The 19,533-nt window shown below is 48.5% G+C and overlaps 3 protein-coding genes across 10 annotated transcripts in view; 2 read left to right on the top strand and 1 right to left on the bottom strand.

Moving 5' to 3' along the window:
- The window catches only part of LOC133374391 (merlin-like), a 35,349-nt gene extending 28,355 nt beyond the window's left edge, over nucleotides 1-6,994 (bottom strand). Inside the window, exons 1-2 of one of the 4 annotated variants that reach the window (XM_061605256.1) lie at nucleotides 6,794-6,994; nucleotides 4,457-4,522 (exon numbers count right to left, since the gene is read on the bottom strand). The gene's annotated coding sequence lies outside the window, so the exon portion shown is untranslated. Of the gene's footprint in view, nucleotides 1-4,456; nucleotides 4,901-6,793 lie in introns of those variants that run through there. The other 3 variants (XM_061605258.1, XM_061605257.1, XM_061605255.1) reach the window with 3 other exon arrangements.
- The window catches only part of CCT6A (chaperonin containing TCP1 subunit 6A), a 182,096-nt gene that overhangs the window by 105,316 nt on the left and 57,247 nt on the right, over nucleotides 1-19,533 (top strand). The window lies entirely within an intron of this gene.
- On the top strand, nucleotides 7,081-17,594 carry MRPS17 (mitochondrial ribosomal protein S17). Of its 4 annotated transcripts, none has more exons than XM_061605262.1 (3): nucleotides 7,081-7,365; nucleotides 14,587-14,727; nucleotides 17,179-17,594. In XM_061605262.1, exons 2-3 carry the CDS (start codon nucleotides 14,605-14,607, stop codon nucleotides 17,467-17,469), a joined length of 414 nt encoding a protein of 137 aa, XP_061461246.1. In that variant the 5' UTR covers nucleotides 7,081-7,365; nucleotides 14,587-14,604; the 3' UTR covers nucleotides 17,470-17,594. The 4 variants fall into 4 exon arrangements, with proteins under 4 accessions (XP_061461246.1, XP_061461245.1, XP_061461248.1 ...); XM_061605261.1 differs by lacking the exon at nucleotides 7,081-7,365 and adding an exon at nucleotides 12,976-13,138; XM_061605264.1 differs by lacking the exon at nucleotides 7,081-7,365 and adding an exon at nucleotides 13,179-13,621.

Raw genomic sequence — 19,533 nt, 5'->3', positions numbered from 1 at the left:
TGTTTCCAAAACAAAGTTAACATGAATCCTAATTTCTGACCAGATGGAAGAAACCACCAGAGGCACCCGCATCATATATCGCATCATATACCTCAACAAAGTGTCATCAGTACTACAGCAATGCAGGGTTGAGTCCCAAACCATGTAAGGCCCTATTCCCATTAAAAGCCGCCTGCACTAGTGACCAGCACCACTCGCTATGGCAAGCAATTCCACAATTACACGTTGTGTGCAAAAGTCCTTTTCTTTGCTTCGTCTCTCCTGGATCTCTACCCACCTGCTTCGTTGGGTGACCCAGAGCCCGAATTTCCAGAGAGAGGAAAGGCACGCCTTCTCCGTCCGCTTTCTTCACACCCTGCCTCATTTTATAAACCTCGATCACGTCTCCTACTTACTCCTCTTCTTCTCTAAACTCCAAAGCCCCAAATGCTGCCCTTGGAGGAGATGAAGTGCTGTGGCAAGAGCAGCCACAAAATAATTATAGCTATGATTAAGAAAGCACGATTAATCTACTTCGGTGGTGGGGAACCTCCAGCCCAAGGGCCTAATTAAGCCCATCAGCCCCCGGTTCAGCCCCCACACCCATCATATATTATTATGATTTATTAGATTTGCCAGTCGCTTGTTCCCTGAAGCCTCCAAGCGACTTAAAACCAGAGCCTGGAAAAGTTACTTTTTTTGAACTACAACTCCCATCAGCCCCAGCCAGCATGGCCACTGGATTGGGCTGATGGGAGTTGTAGTTCAAAAAAAGTGACTTTTCCAAGCTCTGCTTAAAACACTGTTGAAAATAAAACAAAACAAAAAATGCATCATACCATCAGAACAAAACAAACAGCAAAAAAACCCCACCCACCCCCACAGCGACAGGAAGCATCAGCAGCATGGCATTAACGAAACAACATCTCCGTCTATCAAATGCCTGGGGGAAAAGGCAAGTCTTTGCCTGGTGCTGAAAAGATGTCAGCAAAGGCGCCAAGTAGACCTTACTGAGGAGTGCGTTCCACAGACAGGGAGCCCTCTCCCTTGTCAACACCCTCCAAACCTCCCTCACAGAGGGGACCTGTGATTTGCAGGCACAATCAGCTGATCACCAGGGCTTGCAAAGCGTTCTGCAAAAATGGTTTGCAGGCACTGACCGTCAGTTCACTCTGAGGGGTGCTATACAGAGTAACATAGGAATGTTGGGGGGGGGAGGGAACCAATAGGTTCATGCCCAGAGAACTTTACAGTCTGCCTTCGCCAACCTGATGAAGCAGTGATGGCCACCAACTTGGATGGTTTGCAAAGAGGATGGAGGATAAGGCTATCAGTGCTTACTAGCCATTTGTCAGAGGCCAGTTGCTGAGAATCACAAGTGGGGAGAGTTGCTCTTGCACTCAGGTCCTTCCTTGCGGGCTTCCCATTGAGGGTGGGCACTGTGAGAGCTGGATGCTGGACTAGGTGGGCCCCCTTTGGCCGGACCCAGCAGGCTCTTCTGATGTTCTTATGCGAAGTCATGCTGGCTAGGGCTGATAAGGAGTTGTAGTCCAAAAAGTCTGGAGGGCACCAGGGTGGCAAAAGCTGATCAGGTTTCCTGAGAAAGGGAAGTCTCTCTCTCCACTGTCTCTCCACCACACACTTTGATGAACGTCTATCATGCCCTTAAATCAGGCAAGAGCTGGGGGGGAATAATATTGGCAAGGCAAAACAGGGTGCCCCAGGCTGCAGATAAGACGGCAAACAATTGGCTATCATATGCTTACTCAACACAGAGATGACATTTAAATGTCCTGCCTTTCAGCACAAAAGTATCTTGGCAAATGCGTTGTTTTCCAGTGCAGGCTGCAGGCCAAAAAAAGATTCATCATCATATCCTAATTAAAATTTGGAAGGGGCTGTCAGCAGCCAGATTAAAAAAAAAAAAAGGCTTCGTAGGAAGGATCTGCCCCAGCGCCCTCAAGCTGACCAACCCTTGTCTTAATGGGTGGTGCCAATGAATGGATTGAATGTTTCTATAAAAGCTATAAACCCAGTCTGCTAGGAGATCTGGGAAGCCCAAAGAAAGCTGACCACCATCCATCTTCTCTCCCTCCTCTTGCACCACACCTTTCCCCAAAGTGCAGCCTGCTTTTTTCGCCCTTGCGCGTATAGTCTCACTGAACATCTTATACCTCCTCCTAGGAGTTCAAGGCTGGGAGGGCGCGCACTTGGTTGCCGCTGAAGATGGGCAAGCCTGTCCCTTTCTGTTCCTTGTTTCTCCCAGTCCAAAGGTCCGCTCTCCACACGCCCACACCAGTTTGCAAGCCTTTTAACTAGAGACCTTACCCCAGTCTGCATCTGTGTTAGAGTTGCTTGCTTAGGTGTTTTTAAAGCTTTTTTTAAAAAAAGATGTTTTAATTTTTTTTAAAGACTGTTTTGTTTTAGTATGTTTTAAAGTCTTTTGCTTTTAGGATGCTTTAAAGTGCTTTTAGTGTGCTTGTTTGCCGCCTTGGCAATAAACAAACATATAAATAATAAACACCTCCCCTGCAAGGAAAGAGAGGCGAAAAGTGTTCAGAGCTTTGTAATCCAGGCTGTAGACCAGGGAGAGATGTTAGGAGGACTACACTTTATTTTGTACCATCTTCTTCATTATTAGAAGTGTTCCAACTTAAAATAGTGCTCCCTGTAGACATTTTATGTTTTAACCTATGTTTTTAAAGTGATAATAGCAACAGATAAACATACCCATATTCATAGAAAGGGGCAGATTTTTCTCAGACCACTAGAAGTCCAGATGACCCAGTGAAATCAGCTGTTTTGTTGTAATGTTTTAAAACATGTTTTAATATGTTTTAGAGCATTTTTAGTGTTTTTGTTTGCCGCCCTGGGCTCCTTCTGCGGGGGGAAGGCGGGATATAAATTTAATAAATAAAATAAATAAATAAGTCTTTGGGTTTTTTTAAGTCTTCATGAAAACGTCAGCATTTTAGCACTAATTTCTCCTAATATACACATTTTTGCATGCAGCTTTGTCTAACATGCACATTTTTTGCAATGCAGTTTCCCCAATGTAATGCATTTCTGGGCATTCTTCTCACGAAAATATGCATTACCCCAGGAGACGCGTTTTGTATGCATGTGAATTTCAAAGGATGGGTCACATATTCTTTCTGAACGTGCAAAATAGGTAGGTGCGCCTTTACATGGCAACTGAACAGAACTCCTCCCTTCTCTCTAGCTGCCACTGACAGCTCCTAACTAAAAACATTTTCTTTGCACCATCCCAGACAACAAAAGTCCCTCCTCACAGAGCATGGGTGGTAGCACAGCTCTTAGGAACAACAGGGAACTGACTTTGACAGAGCCATGCCATCAGACCATCCTGCTTAATGTCTACACTAGCAGAGAAAAATCTATCTCCCTCTCTCCTAACACCAGAGCTCATGGACATGCAACAAAGATATGCCCACCCCCAAATCCATGCTCAGAAGCCGACAGGACTGGCAGATGAATCTTACTTAGACCAGGACCTGGGAAACCTGGGTTCAAATCCCCACTCAGGCATAAAGCTCATTGGGTGACCTTGAGCCAGTCACTGCCTCTCAGCCTAAACCTACCTCACAGGGTTGTTGTGTGGTTAAACGAAGAGTGGGAGACCCATGTTTGTACGCCACCTTGAGCTCTTTGGAGAAAAGGTGGGATATAAATGCAACAAATAATACATAAACAAAGAAACATTGGTGGTCTCCTCCACCATAACTGAAGGCAGCTGTTTGGTTCGGGGTGGGCTGTTGTCGCTCCCAAACCCTTCCTATGGCTGGCTGCCTCCCAGCATCTGCCGCCTGAGACGGCTGCCTCGCTCTGCCTCAAGATAGGCCGGCCCAGAATGCTGCCTTTAGAGGAAAAAAACAGCGCTCCAGTCAAAGTATTGCTGCCCTGGAGGTTTGACAAGGGGAGAGGGGAGCACATGACTGCAGAGCTTCCCTGAGGAAATGCAGGGGCTAGACCTCTGGGGTTGGGGGAATTTAACAAGCTTCACACAGTAGGCAGGGCAGAAGGCAGGCAGCCCAGGGAGGAGGTGGAGGAAGAGCTAATGCCAGGGAGAGCCAAATAATTCCGTTTCTGTTCCCCCCCCCTGACTTGGCTGAAGTCAAGGAGTGAAGGCCGGGGGGGGGGGCTGAAAAATTGTGCGTTGTGGGTGTTTTTCCCCCCAGGGTTTTTTCCCCGTGGGCCTTCACATATCTATCTATTTATTCAATTTATATCCCACCCTTCCTCCTAAGGCAAACAAAACCCAGGCTGCAACCCTAGACACCCCTCCCTTGGCGTCAGTCCCACAGAACTCAAGGGGGCTGACTCCCAAGGAGACGTGGAAAGGCCGGCAGGGGAACCCAGAGAATTAAACACAAGTGCCCTTCTAGCACGCTGCTCCTTAAATAATCCCCCCTCGCTGCTTTGGCTCAGTCCCAGGGAGGCCAGGCAGTCGGCTTACCTTGCTCGCTCTGATATTCCTGGGCGCTTCGGTGCCACAGCCGCAGGCAAACTGTCTTCTCAATGCCTGCTCGGAATCAAGGAAGCGAATGCATTAAAAATAAAGGAGCTGCAGCCGAGCATTGCTTTATTCTAAAGGCTGCATCTTGGACAGCCCTGACCGGTGCACGAAACCACAGCCGAAGGGCAGCTCTGGCGGCGTGGGCTGCCTTCCCTTTGTTTCCCCGTGGCTAGTGTGTGTCAGACGGCTCGGAGAAATCGCCTTTCCCAGGTGATGGCGAGCCGTTTCCTGCCTGGGTGCTGGGGAGGCTCCTCCCACGTTGCCATCGCTGGGGATTTCTGAGCAGCAACGCTCCAGGGCGAAAGGGAAGCGCAACCTCTCGGCAGCGCGTCTCCGGTTGCAATCCCTTCGCGCGGCGGCGAAATCAAGGCAGGCGTAGCATTTCCAAGCGGAAGGTCAGGAAACAGCGAGCAAGCTTTTCAGTTCTGTAGAGCTCTTCGGCAGGGGTTACGCAAAGCAAAAGGGAGGACGGAAGAGGAAGATGAGAAGGTTTTTCCTCTCTCCTCGCTTTGTATAACCTTGCCCGATCAAGGGGGCTGCAGAACCCAAAAGCTTGCTCGCTATTTCCCCACACTGCAGGGGGAAATAAACAGCAACCTTTTGGCACTGGATTTGGTCTCAATCCAGCACGGTGGAGAAATCAAGGCAGGCTTAGCATTGATAACCAAAATGTCAGGAAATAGCGAGCAAGCTGTCCAGTTCTGCAAAGCTCTTCATCAAAGCAAAAAAAAAAAAAAAAGAGGGAGGGGGAGAAGAAACATTTAAAAAATAACAATAACATTGATGATAATGATGTGGACATTATTTTTCCTGCACTATCTCTCCCCACTTTGTGTAACATCTTGCCTGATGAAGAGCTCTGCAGAACTCAAAAGCTTGCTCGCTATTTCCTGGCACTGTGGTTAGTACTAAGAAAGGCATGGCCTAGCTGTGGATTTTGGATTCACATTAATAACATCCATCTGTCTTATGTTATCCTTCATAAAGCGTGATGTGTGGGGCTGGGCCCAGGTAAGATACAAGCAGCAATCATACAGAGAGTCTCTAGTGCATCCTGATCTCTGTGCATACAGAAAAGAGCTGGGTTCAAGTTAACGCTCACCAAAAAGGTCAGAGAAATAGGTTTAAGGCTCCCCCTCCCCCCGGGTTTCAACCTGCTTCTTCCGCCCTCCCCTTCCCCTTTCCGTGCGGAGAGGCCTTGACTTTCATCGGGTAGACCTGGGGGCAGAAAAGCCCATACGTCTCAATGGGTAGACCTGGTGTCCCAACAGCCCATACGTGTTTAAGGCTCCCCCCTCCCCTCCCCCCGAGTTTAAGCCTGCATCTTCCCCCGCCCCTTCCCCTCCCACCCCGGTTTAAGCCTGCATCTTCCCCCCTCCCCTTCTCTCCCCCCCGGGATTGACTCTTCTCCCCGCTGGTTTTAGACTACATCTTCACCACTCTCCTTCCACTCTACCCCATAATTAAGCCTGCATCTTCCCCCCTGCCCCCGAGTTTAAGCCAGCATTCCTCCCCCTCGTACCCGAGTTTAAACCTGCATCTTCCCCGCTGCCCTTCCCCTCTCCCCCCAGGATTAAGCCTGCCTGGGTTTAAGCCTGCATCTTCTCCCCCTCCCCAGGGATGAAGATTGACTCTCCCCCTCTTTTCTCTCTCCCCTCCGACTTGGATTTAGCGGCCCTACTCCCGGAGGAGCAAAGGGTGCAGGCAGGCAGGCCTTTCAGACAGACGCTGGCCTCATAGGAAGGAGGGAGGATGTAGCAAGCTGGCTGGCAGGCAGGCCCTATGGAGACACACACCGGCTGACCTCACAAAGCCTACCCGCTGACATCGGCCAGGGGAGCAGCAGGCAGGCCAGGCCTTAGAGGCGCTCACTCGATGACCTCACAAAGCCTCTCCCGGGGAGGGGGCACCACCAGCAGCAGCCTGCCCTCAGAGACAGCCCACCCGTGAGCTCATCCAGGGACCCCTGCAGAAGCCAGGAGCCCCTCTCCCTGCCGCGGCCTGAGCCGTAGACCTGGAGGTTGCTCCGGGGAAGGTGTGTGTGGGGGGAGAACCGACGAAGTCCCTGGGGGAGCCCTGGTCTACCCTCCATGGCAGTAGGTAGACCAGCAGGCCTCTCGCCCCCCCCCCTACACCTGGAGACCGATCCGGGGAAGGTGTGGGGGGAATTTGAAGTCCCAGGGGGAGCCCTGGTCTACCGACGGTGGGCAGAGACGGGTACACCTGGAGGAAGAAGCCCTACGGAAGTCTCGATGGGGACGGATCCGTGGAGCTTACGCGGAATGGGTTCCAGGAGTTCCCGGCACCGAGGTCGCTCAGGCGTGTGAGCGGAGATATATCGGGACAGTGTGTCCAAGACTCTTGGAGTGACTTGGCATGGAGAAGGGAGCGGAAGACCGCTGAGGAGCAGCCTCGTCCGAGGTTGTGAGCGGAGGGCGCCAGTGCTCCAGGTCCCTCGAGCGGCGGGTTACTGAACTCGCCCTCGCCTCGTGGCCGACCGATTGGGCAGTGACAGCCGCGTGAGGGAGGGACCCCCGCGGGCTGGCTTCTGGGCCAGTGCTCCGGTGGGGGGCGGTTCCTCCCTACTCTACGCGGCTGTAAAGGGCGCTTTTCTCGACCTGGAGCTGGAGCTCCTGCGAGCTAGCCCCAGCGGGACGAAGGGCGAAAGGGCAGGACGGAGGGGGCGCGGGCCTCGTCTGCGCCCCATCGCGAGTGGTTGTCGACTGCCGGTGACGATGGCTCCCATGCTGCAATGTGCGGGAAGTGGCCAAGGCTTGGGACAGATGATTTAACGTGCGGGACGCACGTCCGTGCTCGGCAGAGCCGACAACCCCCAGGGGTTTGCCAAAGTGAGTTGCACAGGGGTACAACAGGGCATGCCATGCTGGCTCCCTCTGATGGTGGACCCCGCCCGCCGCCAAGGGGGCGATCTCCTGTAGCTTCTGAGGTCCGTGATAGGAGCGTTGCCATTCCTTCCACCATGCGGTGGGCTCCCCGATCCCAGCGTGGGGAGCGTCCTGTAGCTGAGCCTCTGGTAGTACCATCAATGGGATGAGAGCGCGAGGGCCTGGGTGGCGACTCCCAGGCGAGGCTCGAGGCCCATCGATGGAGAGAGCCGCGGAGATGAAGCCCTGGGTGCGCGCTCAGGGCCGGCCGACGGCCCAGGCTATGCTGTGTCCCCGCTCCCTGCTGCTCGCGGAAACCCTCCCCGTCGAGCGACTGGCTCCTGCCTTGGCGCTGTGCCGCGCGCCCCTCTAGCCTGCCTTGCCTGCCCTTCGCGAATGGGAAGGGAGGATGTGGGTGCGCGTCCGGGACTCAGGGAGGGACGGCAGCCTCCCGGCGGACGCGCGCAGTAAAACGGGGACCAGGAGGTCCGAAGGGTGAAAGGGGAGGACGGAGGGGGCGCGGGTCTCGTCTGCGCCCCATCGCCAGTGGTTGTGGACTGCCGGTGACGATGGCTCCCATGCTGCAATGTGCGGGAAGTGGCCAAGGCTTGGGACAGATGATTTAACGTGTACCTGGCGCCCTCTGGGGCGGTGGTTCAAAGACTCGCGCGGCCTCGTCTGAACAGTGTGTGGCCAAGGCGAGGATGGGGAACGGCGAGGCTCCACACGTGGTTGCGAGGCCCCCACTGGCGGGGCCTCGGGCCGGGCTGAGCGCCCGGGTGATGAATCCCATCTTTTGACGACCCCAGAGGTATTTTGTGGAGGGGCGCGTGCCCCCCGCAACCGGCAAATGATGATGAACGCAGCTGGCTCTGAATTTGTTGGTTGAAGATCAATCGCCCCGTGCGCCGTGTACCATAGGCGTGTGGCTGAGGGCTCTTTGCAGGCGCTCGCCCTCCCTTGCTCCCCCCCCTGTCCGGGGAGGAGAGGTGGTGAGGCCTTCATCCCCCTAAGTCCAGACCTGATGCACGGGAATGGTCCGCTCTGGGGAGCTCGTCCACCGTCAGATCAAATGCAGTGAACCCAATATATAGTCCATGGAGAAAAAAGACATTTAGGAGTAGGTAACGGTGAAAGTGACAAAACCCTTCCCACGATGGGGCGTGGGAAATGTGGTGTCAAGACACTTGACAGGAAAGCACTGTGGGTGCAATATTTATTTTTTATTTATTTAATTTAATTTATATACCGCCCTAAGCCAGAAGGCTCTCTGGGCGGTGTACAATACAGGTGAGGGGCGGCGCCTGGCTGACATGGTGGCACAAACTTCTCCTATGAGCGTGCGTGGCGATCCTACGTGGGATCCTGGGCCCTCCCCGGCGGCTGTGGAAGTGCTCCTTGCGTGAGGGGTGTATGATTCATGCGGCTTACACCATGGGCAGCAGTGGAGAGGCTACCATCCTCTCCACAGGTAGACCAGGTCTACGGATGAGAAACTTACACTAGCTCAAGGATTAACAGGGTTAGACTTGACGTTCGACAGCCCATGCATTTCAATGGGTAGACCTGGAGGAAGAAAACCTCACGCGTTTCACTGGGGAGACTTGGCGTCCAGAGAGCCAATGCGTTTCAATATGCACATAAAAGTCATTACATTTCAACGGATAAACTGGGAAGGCGAGATTTCGGGGGCAGGCTGTATCTCCTAGCTTTGTTCAACGGCCCATTCGTCTCAAATGGTAGACCTGGTGGCCAGATAGTCAAAGCATGTCAGAGAGCCAATATGTTTCCAAGGGAAGACATGTGGACTCCTGAGCACATGCGTTTCAATAAGTAGACCTGGCCTTCCAACAGCCAATGCGGTTCAACGGGAAGACCTGGTGGCCGGAAAGTCAATGCATTTCAATACGTAAACCAAGCCGCCCAAATTTCGGGGGCTCCAGGAGGTCAATATAGATTTCGGGAGATTCCCGGTCAGCACGTCCTGGTCGCTGAGGCCGTGTCGCCCGGGCATGCGCCTGCAGGTTTCTAGTGAAGGGCTTTTCAGGACTTTGGCAGACCTGGAGACCGCACCGGGAAGGTGTGTCTGTGTGAGGGGGAACCGACGGAATCCTCGGGGGAGCCCTGGACTACCCTCCATGGCAGTAGGTAGACCAAGAGGCTTCTCTTCCCCCCCCCCCCCGGAGGCAGGTAGACCAGGAGGCTTCTCTCCCCCCCCCCGGCAGGTAGACCAGGAGGCTTCTCCCCCCCCCCGGCAGGTAGACCAGGAGGCTTCTCTCTCCCCCCCCAGGCAGGCAGACCAGGAGGCTTCTCCCCCCCCCAGGCAGGTAGACCAGGAGGCTTCTCCCCCCCCCAGGCAGGTAGACCAGGAGGCTTCTCTCTCCCCCCCCCAGGCAGGCAGACCAGGAGGCTTCTCCCCCCCAGGCAGGTAGACCAGGAGGCTTCTCCCCCCCAGGCAGGTAGACCAGGAGGCTTCTCCCCCCCAGGCAGGTAGACCAGGAGGCTTCTCCCCCCCAGGCAGGTAGACCAAGAGGCTTCTCTTCCCCCCCCCCCGGAGGCAGGTAGACCAGGAGGCTTCTCTCCCCCCCCCCCGGCAGGTAGACCAGGAGGCTTCTCTCTCCCCCCCCAGGCAGGCAGACCAGGAGGCTTCTCCCCCCCCAGGCAGGTAGACCAGGAGGCTTCTCCCCCCCCCAGGCAGGTAGACCAGGAGGCTTCTCTCTCCCCCCCCCCCAGGCAGGCAGACCAGGAGGCTTCTCCCCCCCAGGCAGGTAGACCAGGAGGCTTCTCCCCCCCAGGCAGGTAGACCAGGAGGCTTCTCTCTCCCCCAGGCAGGTAGACCAGGAGGCTTCTCTCCCCCAGGCAGGTAGACCAGGAGGCTTCTCCCCCCCAGGCAGGTAGACCAGGAGGCTTCTCTCTCCCCCAGGCAGGTAGACCAGGAGGCTTCTCCCCCCCAGGCAGGTAGACCAGGAGGCTTCTCCCCCCCAGGCAGGTAGACCAGGAGGCTTCTCTCTCCCCCAGGCAGGTAGACCAGGAGGCTTCTCTCCCCCAGGCAGGTAGACCAGGAGGCTTCTCTCTCCCCCAGGCAGGTAGACCAGGAGGCTTCTCTCCCCCCCCAGGCAGGCAGACCAGGAGGCTTCTCTCCCCCCCCCCCAGGCAGGTAGACCAGGAGGCTTCTCCCCCCCCCAGGCAGGCAGACCAGGAGGCTTCTCTCCCCCCCCCCAGGCAGGTAGACCAGGAGGCTTCTCCCCCCCAGGCAGGTAGACCAGGAGGCTTCTGTAGGATGTGTTGTAGCTCAGTGGGTAAAACACCTACTTTGCCTGTAGAAAGTGCCCAGTACAATTCCCAGCATCTCCAGGTAGGGCTGGAAGAGATCTGTCTGGAATCTTGGGGTGCTACTGCCAGTCATTGTAGACAAGGCTTCCTATGTTCCTATATTAAACCAGCCCTTTATTCAGAACAATGAGGACAATATTTTTTTTGGTATCAGGAATGCACCTATTTCCCCTCCTTTTTATGTGGGGGTGGGACCTTATTTTGTTGCAAAATAAAAATCAGCCACAAGAGACACAGACATTCTTTAGGTGCCACTTTCCTCATCACCACATCCCAGTTGTCAGACACAAATCTGACACGCATGCTTTCCCCAGATTTTAAAAAACTGTGATGGTTCATTTGTTGAATTTCTGCCTGGCATGCACTTGTGAAAGGCAAAGAAACATTGCCATTAAAGAGTGACTACCTTAAAACACCATTATCATCATCATCAACAACAGCAATGCTGATCATTTCTCTTCCCACATTTGCAGGGCTTCTGTTGTACAAAGCCCTATACAGCTTGGGACCAGGATACCTGACTGTCTTATCCCTTATATACCCAGTCGATCATTGGGCTCTGCAGGTAAGGGCCTCCCGCAGATACCATCTTATCAGGAGGTCCATTCTGCACAACATAGGAAGCGGACCTTTAGTTTTGTGGCACCTACTCCGTGGAATTCTCTCCCCCTAAATATTAGACAGGCACCATCTCTGTTGTCTTTTTGGCGCCTACTGAAGACCTTCCTCTTTCAAGAAGCCTTTTAAGTAGAGACCTTATCCCAATCTCTGTGTGATGGAATTACTTTTCCAGATGTTTTTAAAGCATTTTTTTAAAAAAAGATTTTTCTAAAGAAGTTTTAATATGTTTTAAAGTCTTTTGCTTTATAAGATGTTTTAGTGCTTTTAGTGTTTTTGTTTGCCGCCCTGGAAGGAAGAGTGGGATATAAATTTAATAAATAAATAGGCAGAAACTTTACATGTAACCCCCTGCCCTCTACATTGCTCAGGAGTGACCTCTGGAAATTTATCTTTCCAATGTTAATTGTCAATGGAACCCTTGCAACCCTAAGAGGGATAAAACCTATTTCCACTGCACAGCTAATGCATGAAGAACACTGTAAGCATTTTAGATATATTTACACGAATATATTCATAAACTCATATATATATAAATATATATATATATGTTCTCCACATATTATGAATTGCAACATCCACCGAGCCTCCATTCTGTCCAGAGAAAACCTCCTCCATCATACTGAGGTGTCAAAGAGCAGTGAGCAAAGGATTCCATTTGTGGTAGATTTCCATCCAGCATCTCCTAACTATCACCGAGCAATCAAGGAGAGCTACCCATTGCTGGCAAACTCTGAACATCTTACTAGAGCCATCAGCAGGCCTCCTGTTATAGCATTTCGCCAACCTCCTAATTTGCACAGACTGTTGGTGAGAGCTGTGCTTAAGCCACCTATCACCAATCCAGGGTCTCATCCTTGTCACTCCAAACACTGTATCACCTGTGTGTACCTCAGGGAGACAGCCACTTTTACAAGCATTAGGACAGGCAGGACATATTATATCAAACAGAACATCACCTGCAGGTCCTGCAATATAGTTTACATCATCGAGTGCAAAAGACCAGGATGCCATATCCAATACGTAGGAAAGACCACAACTGACCTGCGCTTCAGGAACCACAAGTCAGCAATTTTGACAAAAAAAGTGGAGCAACCAGTTGCAAAGCATTTTAACATCGAGGGTCACAGCCTGTTGGACTTTTCCATTACAGCAATAGAGATGCCAGCAGATCCAGCAGCATTGACCAAAAGGGAGAACTTTTGGATTTACTCTCTGGCCACATTGGCACCACATGGCCTGAACCTGGAGGACAGTACAAACATCACTTAAACTTCTGCAAAGGAAGCCCCTCTGAGCATTCCATCCTCAAAGCTCTATAACTGCCACCTTGGTAACAGCATTTGTATGTTGGCAGCTGATGAAGGCGGAATATAATAAAAACCTCTGTTTGGTTAATCACAATTATGTTTATATATATATATTAGGTGATTAAAGGAATCCTTATGGGGATCCAGAGCAAGATTGAGTGAAGTTGTGTTCGTTGCTTTCTAAACTGTCTTATCTATATATTCATAACCGAACCAGTAACCTTCATATCAACACTGCGGTGCCTTTACCCGCTGAGCCACGCCGGCAAGTCCCGGAAGGGGCCTACGAGGCCACACTCGCTTTCGCTACTCGATTCCTAGACGGAATCGGAACTAAGCAAGTCCTTCCGGTGGTGGCTCCGCCTTTTCCTGCTCTTGGCCCCGCCCCCGGTTCCAGCTTTGAGACAGAGAGCGAGCAGGCGCTTTCAACGGGATTAAAGGGGAAGGGGTGCTGGGTCCACAGTGGCTACTCGGAAGTAAGTCTCAGCGTGTCCAGTGGGGTTTACTCCCATGTAAGGGCGTTTAGGGTTCCCAGCCTGAGCTGAAATGTGCCCCAGCTCCATCTTTTAGCCCTGGGAGTCCAAGAACTGTGTGTGTTGGGTCTGTGGGATGAGTCTGCAACCGTTTGGCTTGGAATTACTAGAAATTCTGCGCCAAACAAAGCGCAATTAGGTGATGCGTGCCGTCCCTTTCCTGAGAATGAATTAAATAGGGAATGAATAAAGAGTCTGAAGTCTTCTGGTACATTCGAGAGCGGGTCCTTCTGGAGTAACCGGTTCAGAACTGGGAGTTGTTGGATGGATGCCTAATGTGCTAGCGTAGATGAGCTCTCGATTGCTCCTAAGAAGAAAATGAACATGCTCAGTAAAGAGTGGAAATTGTGCTGGAATAAGCTTTGTGCAAGCAAATCAGGATGAATGCTCAATATGCAGATTGTCTGGACGAGCCCCTAAGGAAGGGTATGTTCACAATGCACAATTCTGTATTATTTAAGTGAGGCCAGGGTTCTCAATCCATGTTCAATTTCTGCCATCACTAGGGATTTATTATTTAAAGGATTTTTGTCTTCCGGCAAAAGTTTCTAAAGTCAGCTGCTAATAAAGACTTAACATCTATAATTCAGCATTAAATCACAAAAACAATATATAAATTATATTATGTACTATTATTACTATTTATAATAAATAAATAAAAAGCAAAACAAACTGGAGAAATAGCTTTAATAAAAACAAATTATCCACTAAAAGCTTGGGAGACCAAAATTGGCTCCACCTGGTGCGAAAACAAAGTGCTAAGTATCTTTCAGGAGAGTCTTTCATAATGGGTGCCACCACTGAAAAGGCCCTATCTCCAGTTGCTACCCAGTCTGGAAATTGTAGCACCTGAAACAGGCCCTCTGATGCAAAAGGCTGCTCTTCAAGACCTAAGTGTACCTTTGATGATGGTACATGGAGGGGCAGCTAAGTTACTCCTTTACAGTAAAAAGAAAAGGGCATTTTGTTATTCCTTTGATGGAAACTTTTGTGGACTTGAGTCTGCGTAATCTGGTGAAATGCACTCTATGAAATCTTATGCCAGAATAAATGTATTTAAAGTGGCACAACACTTTTTTCTTATGATTAAGATCTAGACAACATGGTATTGACTTGCAGCTTTTTACTAGCCTAGATAGATTTGGGAACCTGGATTGCCAGGACCAGCCACCTGGGATGTTCCTATTTATTATCATGGCTACAATGTAGGGGAAACTGTTATTTCAGAAAAAGGTTATGTAGGTTTAAACTGTTTTTAATTTTTTTAAAAAAATATTGCTGTGACCTGCCCCAGGACCTTATGGTGAAATAACTCAAATAAGTAACTACAATGATGATATAGCTGCCCGTTGCTGTTTGCTGTTAAAATGATGCTCTTGTTTCCTGCACAGGGCGATCACAGCTGAGCCATGGCTGCATTGCGTGGTGCTGTCCATGCAAAATGGATCATAGGGAAAGTCATTGGAACCAAAATGCGCAAAACAGCCAAAGTGAGAGTAACACGGCTGGTGCTAGATCCTTACTTGCTAAAGGTAAAGTTGTCTTTGGGATTGAGTTACATGACGGTGGGGAATCTAAAATGACATTAGGGATTGGACAAGCAGGTAATTCCATCCCATCTCAGTCACAATGGCACTCATTCCTAGGTATGTTCTGTCCCGTTGCATCCCATCCCCTCTTGTACACGTTTTGTACTTGCTCTTATGTAAAGCACACACTTTTCAATGCATTCGCCACTAAAATACACATTTTTGCACAATGTACAATACATATTTTTGTGTGTGCTTCAAAATCAGAAGATATGTGTAACCCAGCTGGGAGATGGCATTCCAGTCTTCAAGCAAGTACAGGAATACATAGTTAGGTTGATCTGGTGTGAAAAGCAGACTAAATTAATTTCTCCCCTATCCCTAGAGGAGATACTGCCATAGGTATGACTCTTACCATATAGCCATGGGCCAGTTGTTTTCTCAGCCTAACCTACCTCACAGGGCTATTGTGAAGACTCCTTAAGGAAAATATGAGATACAAATGTAGCAAATAGGTGATGGTTATGTTGTGTCTTGTATTGCTTAAAGTAGTGATCAAACCATCTCAGATAAACATTATCTCAGTAGCCCTTGCAACATCCTGTAGTAGGCCAGTATTTTAGTTTGTGGCCATTACTTGAACATCCTTTCTCTGGGTCTATTCAAACTTGTAATCTACCACTCCGTGTCCCATGCTCTCGTATATGGAAGAAGAACTTATTTTATCTCTATTTTATTTATGAAATGACAACTGGAATAACTAGACTTTTCAGCTTGTAGTTTTTGTTATGTAGTTCCCCAGTTAGAGCATTGTCTGAGCCAGACTATTGAAAGGCCTGGCCTGTTTTGAAAAAAGAAATGGGATTGATTGATGTCTTCATTTTTTTTTAACTTCCATTTCATTACGTTACTTACTTTTCTAGTTGCCTCATTTATAGTTCTAGCCAGATATGGTAGTAGGGCATGTACGTACATTAGCTATATTTGACTGACAAATGCCTTTTAGAATAGACTGTGTTTTCTGGAATCTTGTATCAGTTTTCGGTGCACTCTGGAGACCAGAAAACCAAGAGATTTGATCTTGTATTTTGCGATGTCAGTAAAATATGTCTGCAGCATTTGCTCCTGTAGACCCTGGAATTAACATACCTAATTATTACCTCCCAGGAACATAGGGAGTTGCTGTATACTGAGGCAGACCTTTGGTCCATCTGGCTTCAGATACTGACTGGCAGCAAACGTGGCTTCCCAGACAGTAGATTATGGCAGGTGTACTTTTCTGGTCCTTCTGCAGCCATGGTACTGGGTGCTAAGCCATGGTTTAGCTAAGCATGTTAGTCAAACCCAGGCTTATGGTTTGTCTTACTCCGTATAAGCCATGAGCTATAGCCAAGGTTTTTTTTCTGTTGTAGCTTAGCGTTACATGGATAGTGGGTCAGTGTCTCTTAATCTAACCTACCTCTTAGGGCTCTTGTGGGGATAGAATGGGGTGGCAGGCAGACCATGTACAGTGCACACATTTCTGTTTGGTTAAGGTGTTGGACTGCGACCTGGGAGACCAGGGTTTGAATCCCCACATAGCCTTGAAGCTCACTGGGTGACCTTGGGCCAGTCACTGCCTCTCAGCCTCATGAAAACCCTATTCATAGGGTCACCATAAGTCGGAATCGACATTTACATTTTTAAAGATTTAAATGTAATAAATAATGAGTCAGTGTTCCCCAACTTTTTCCCCCATGGACCATTTGAAAATTGCTGATGGTTTTGGCAGACAATGATTTTCCTGCCTGTTGTAGCAATTGCAGCGTGCTGTGCTAGAAGCTGTATTATTTTCAGTTGTATTTGCATTGCTGCTTTTATTTAATAATAATAATAATAATAATAATAAATTTATTAGTCGCCCATCTGGCTGGATGTCAAGCCACTCTGGGCGACGTACAAGATAAAAACAATACATTAAAACGTTAACATTTAAAACCATAACAATAAAAACCTAACCCACCCCAAAAGCCTGCCTGACGATGTGCAATTTATTGCATTACAATTTGCATTCCATAGAATTCAAATTGTAATACAATCTAAGAAATGAAACAAGCAGTATACAACTAAAATCAATGTTAATATTTAATGCTATGGCTGTGCGAACTCCCATCTTCAACCACAAACTCACAGACACAGTAATAAAGCAAACCACTGGTGGTCCACAGACCACCTTTTGGGAACCTCTGTAATAAGATACATAAAGCATTAAGCAGAAACACTATTGCGGGCAGTATTTTTATTTGCAAGCCAAATTAAGGGCTCTTGAAGAAACATCCTGGCCAATCCACCCAACGCTTTTCACTTGTGTGACTTGGGACATTTCCCCCCCTGGCCTTTGTGCATTTTGATCTTGTCAAAACAACGCTTCCTCCACCAAAAGATCCCCATGCTCTTTCCTCTCTTGTCCTGCAGTTCTTCAACAAGAGGAAAACGTACTTTGCTCATGATGCTCAGCAGCAGTGCATTGAGGGAGACATTGTTCTTCTGAAAACTTTGCCCGTACCAAGGAGCAAGCATGTGAAACATGAACTTGCTGAAATTGTGTACAAGGTTGGAAAAGTCATTGATCCAGTGACGGGGAAGCCCTGTGCAGGCCATAGGCTGCTGGAAAGCGTAACGGACTCAGAAAATCTGACCGACAGAGATACCAGCTACCTTAGTGAAAAGCTCCAAGAACTAACCGTTTCTTCTCCAGACAAGTGACGGGTGGTAGGCAGCATAATAGGAGACTTTTCCAAATGTCTCTATGCAGAGCTTGTACTTGACACAGTGTTTCTGTTGTTGCTAAAATTGTCATGATTAATAATAAATTTGAATTAACTTGTGCACATGGCAGTGGAAACATTTGGTTTATTTTTTAAATGTTAATATGTAAGTTGGTTTATTATATTATTTATAAGAGACTTCTTTGTTTGATGATGCCCCAAACAATGCACAATACTTTAAAACCACTGACTGGCAGTTCAGTAATGTACAAAAATCCAGTATTTTAAAACAGTAGTTTCCAACAGTTTTTTCATACTTCCAAAATTGTGGTGGATGAGTTAACATTTTCGCCACATGACCCCCCAAAAAATGTGTTTTTGAAGGTAGAAAAATACACAATAATGTTTTGAATTATTTATTGATAGCATTAGTGAGAAATCTATCATTTCATTCAGTAGTGCAGGGAAATCGGGCGTAAGATCAGATAGATACATCTTTCAACACTGCCTCCAATTTCCCCACCAATATTCTTGCATTGTTCAAAAACAACGTCTGTGTGTGGACTGTGCCCACAGCGCATGTGCATTTCACAGCAGATAGGATGAAGGCTGAAATTGTGATTGTTAAGGGCAGAGGACGGATGCTTTTTTGAACTGGTACAAGTATGTAAGTATTTTATTTTAAAAACCTTAAAAAAAAAAGATGGTAGAAGCACCAATTCGCCAGAGGTCAATCACCATTTTGCCATATGTGGTGAGTGGCGACTGTGTTGGACCCTAGGGTTTAAAACATGATAAAAGCTAATGAAAAACAGGCACAAGCAGATAATAAAATGGTAAGAGGACCAAAAAACTAGAAGCCACAGTCTGTGAACAGTATTCAGTGATACTCATAATCCAGTTCAGGTTTGGGATATACTGTTCCATATTTTTGTGCAGCACATAAAACAATCACATTTCATTGTTAACTGTGCTTGTTTGTGCAGGGATTGAAAATAAAACTGCGAGTGTAATAATGACGTTATACAAATCTATGGTGCAACCACACTTGGGATATTGTAGTATGGTTCTAGTCACCTCACCTTAAAAAGGATATTGTGCAGCTGGAAAAGGTTCAGAAAAGAAATTTATGGAAATGATACGTTTTAGTTTCTTTCAGCCAAATGTTGTTAAAGCATTTGGAGTGCAAGGTTTTGTGTTACACTGAGCTCTTTGTCCAGCTGGATATTGAGGAAAAATAAAAGTGGTGAGGGTGATGTTTCTGAATCAGGTTATGAGGCTTCTCAGGTCTGCCAGTTTCCACTTTCAAGATGGAAACTCTGGGACGGATGCTAGTTTATGGATGAGCATCTTGTGGCAAAAGGTTTGCTTTTCACAGATTCCAGGGTGCTTTTCAAAATCATTGCCACTCCTAGAGTTTAACAAACAGACTGCCTTGTTTGTATGGGTCATCGTTCTGTAATCTGGAGTCACGGTAATCTAGTTGAAAATCAGTGGACAGACCTGCGGATTGCAGTCAATGTGCTTTGAAATGCTGAAAAAGATGGTGCTGCAGGAACAATGGACAAAGCGGTTTTAACTCATTTGTCATCCTTAGAAGCGTATCAGGTGAGTGAGCTGCGCACACAACAGAGTGCCCACATCAGGCTCATGGCTTGAAGCAGGTTCATATGTTGCTTTTATTTTGCAAGGCTAGAATCTAAATTTATCAGTGCCATTCATCACAACATTATTTTGCCATTCCAGATTTCAAATTTCTTATGTTTTCCAGTGATATACTGGTGTGTGTGTGTGTGTGTCAAAAGTTGGAGTTGACCTGTCCTAGAGGCACTTTTAATTCGCTTACCCAGTTTATGGGGGAGAATGCAGCTTTATAAAACAAGGCTCTTGCACAAGGAGCTTTTGCCAGATTTGGTAAGGATCTCAAGCGGGCCAGTTTCATTTATTGTTATCATAGGGCATGGTCAATTGCCTTAAATCAAAACCCACGACACTGACGCGTGGCTAGAGGAAAGAAATACAAATATACGTTCACAACCGACTGGTGATGTTTCTAAAATTA

This window comes from Rhineura floridana, chromosome 21 (genome assembly GCF_030035675.1).
Source record: "Rhineura floridana isolate rRhiFlo1 chromosome 21, rRhiFlo1.hap2, whole genome shotgun sequence".
NCBI lineage: Eukaryota > Metazoa > Chordata > Lepidosauria > Squamata > Rhineuridae > Rhineura > Rhineura floridana.
Note: the sequence above shows the minus strand (reverse complement) of the source record. Positions and strands in the feature narration are given on the sequence as shown.

What these genes read in the sequence shown, in the direction of transcription:
- MRPS17 (XM_061605262.1), top strand. Translation starts at nt 14,605, where the DNA reads ATGGCTGCATTGCGTGGTGCTGTCCATGCAAAATGGATCATAGGGAAA. An exon ending in TAGATCCTTACTTGCTAAAG is followed by an intron (nt 14,728 to 17,178) that starts GTAAAGTTGTCT and finishes CTTGTCCTGCAG; the next exon opens with TTCTTCAACAAGAGGAAAAC.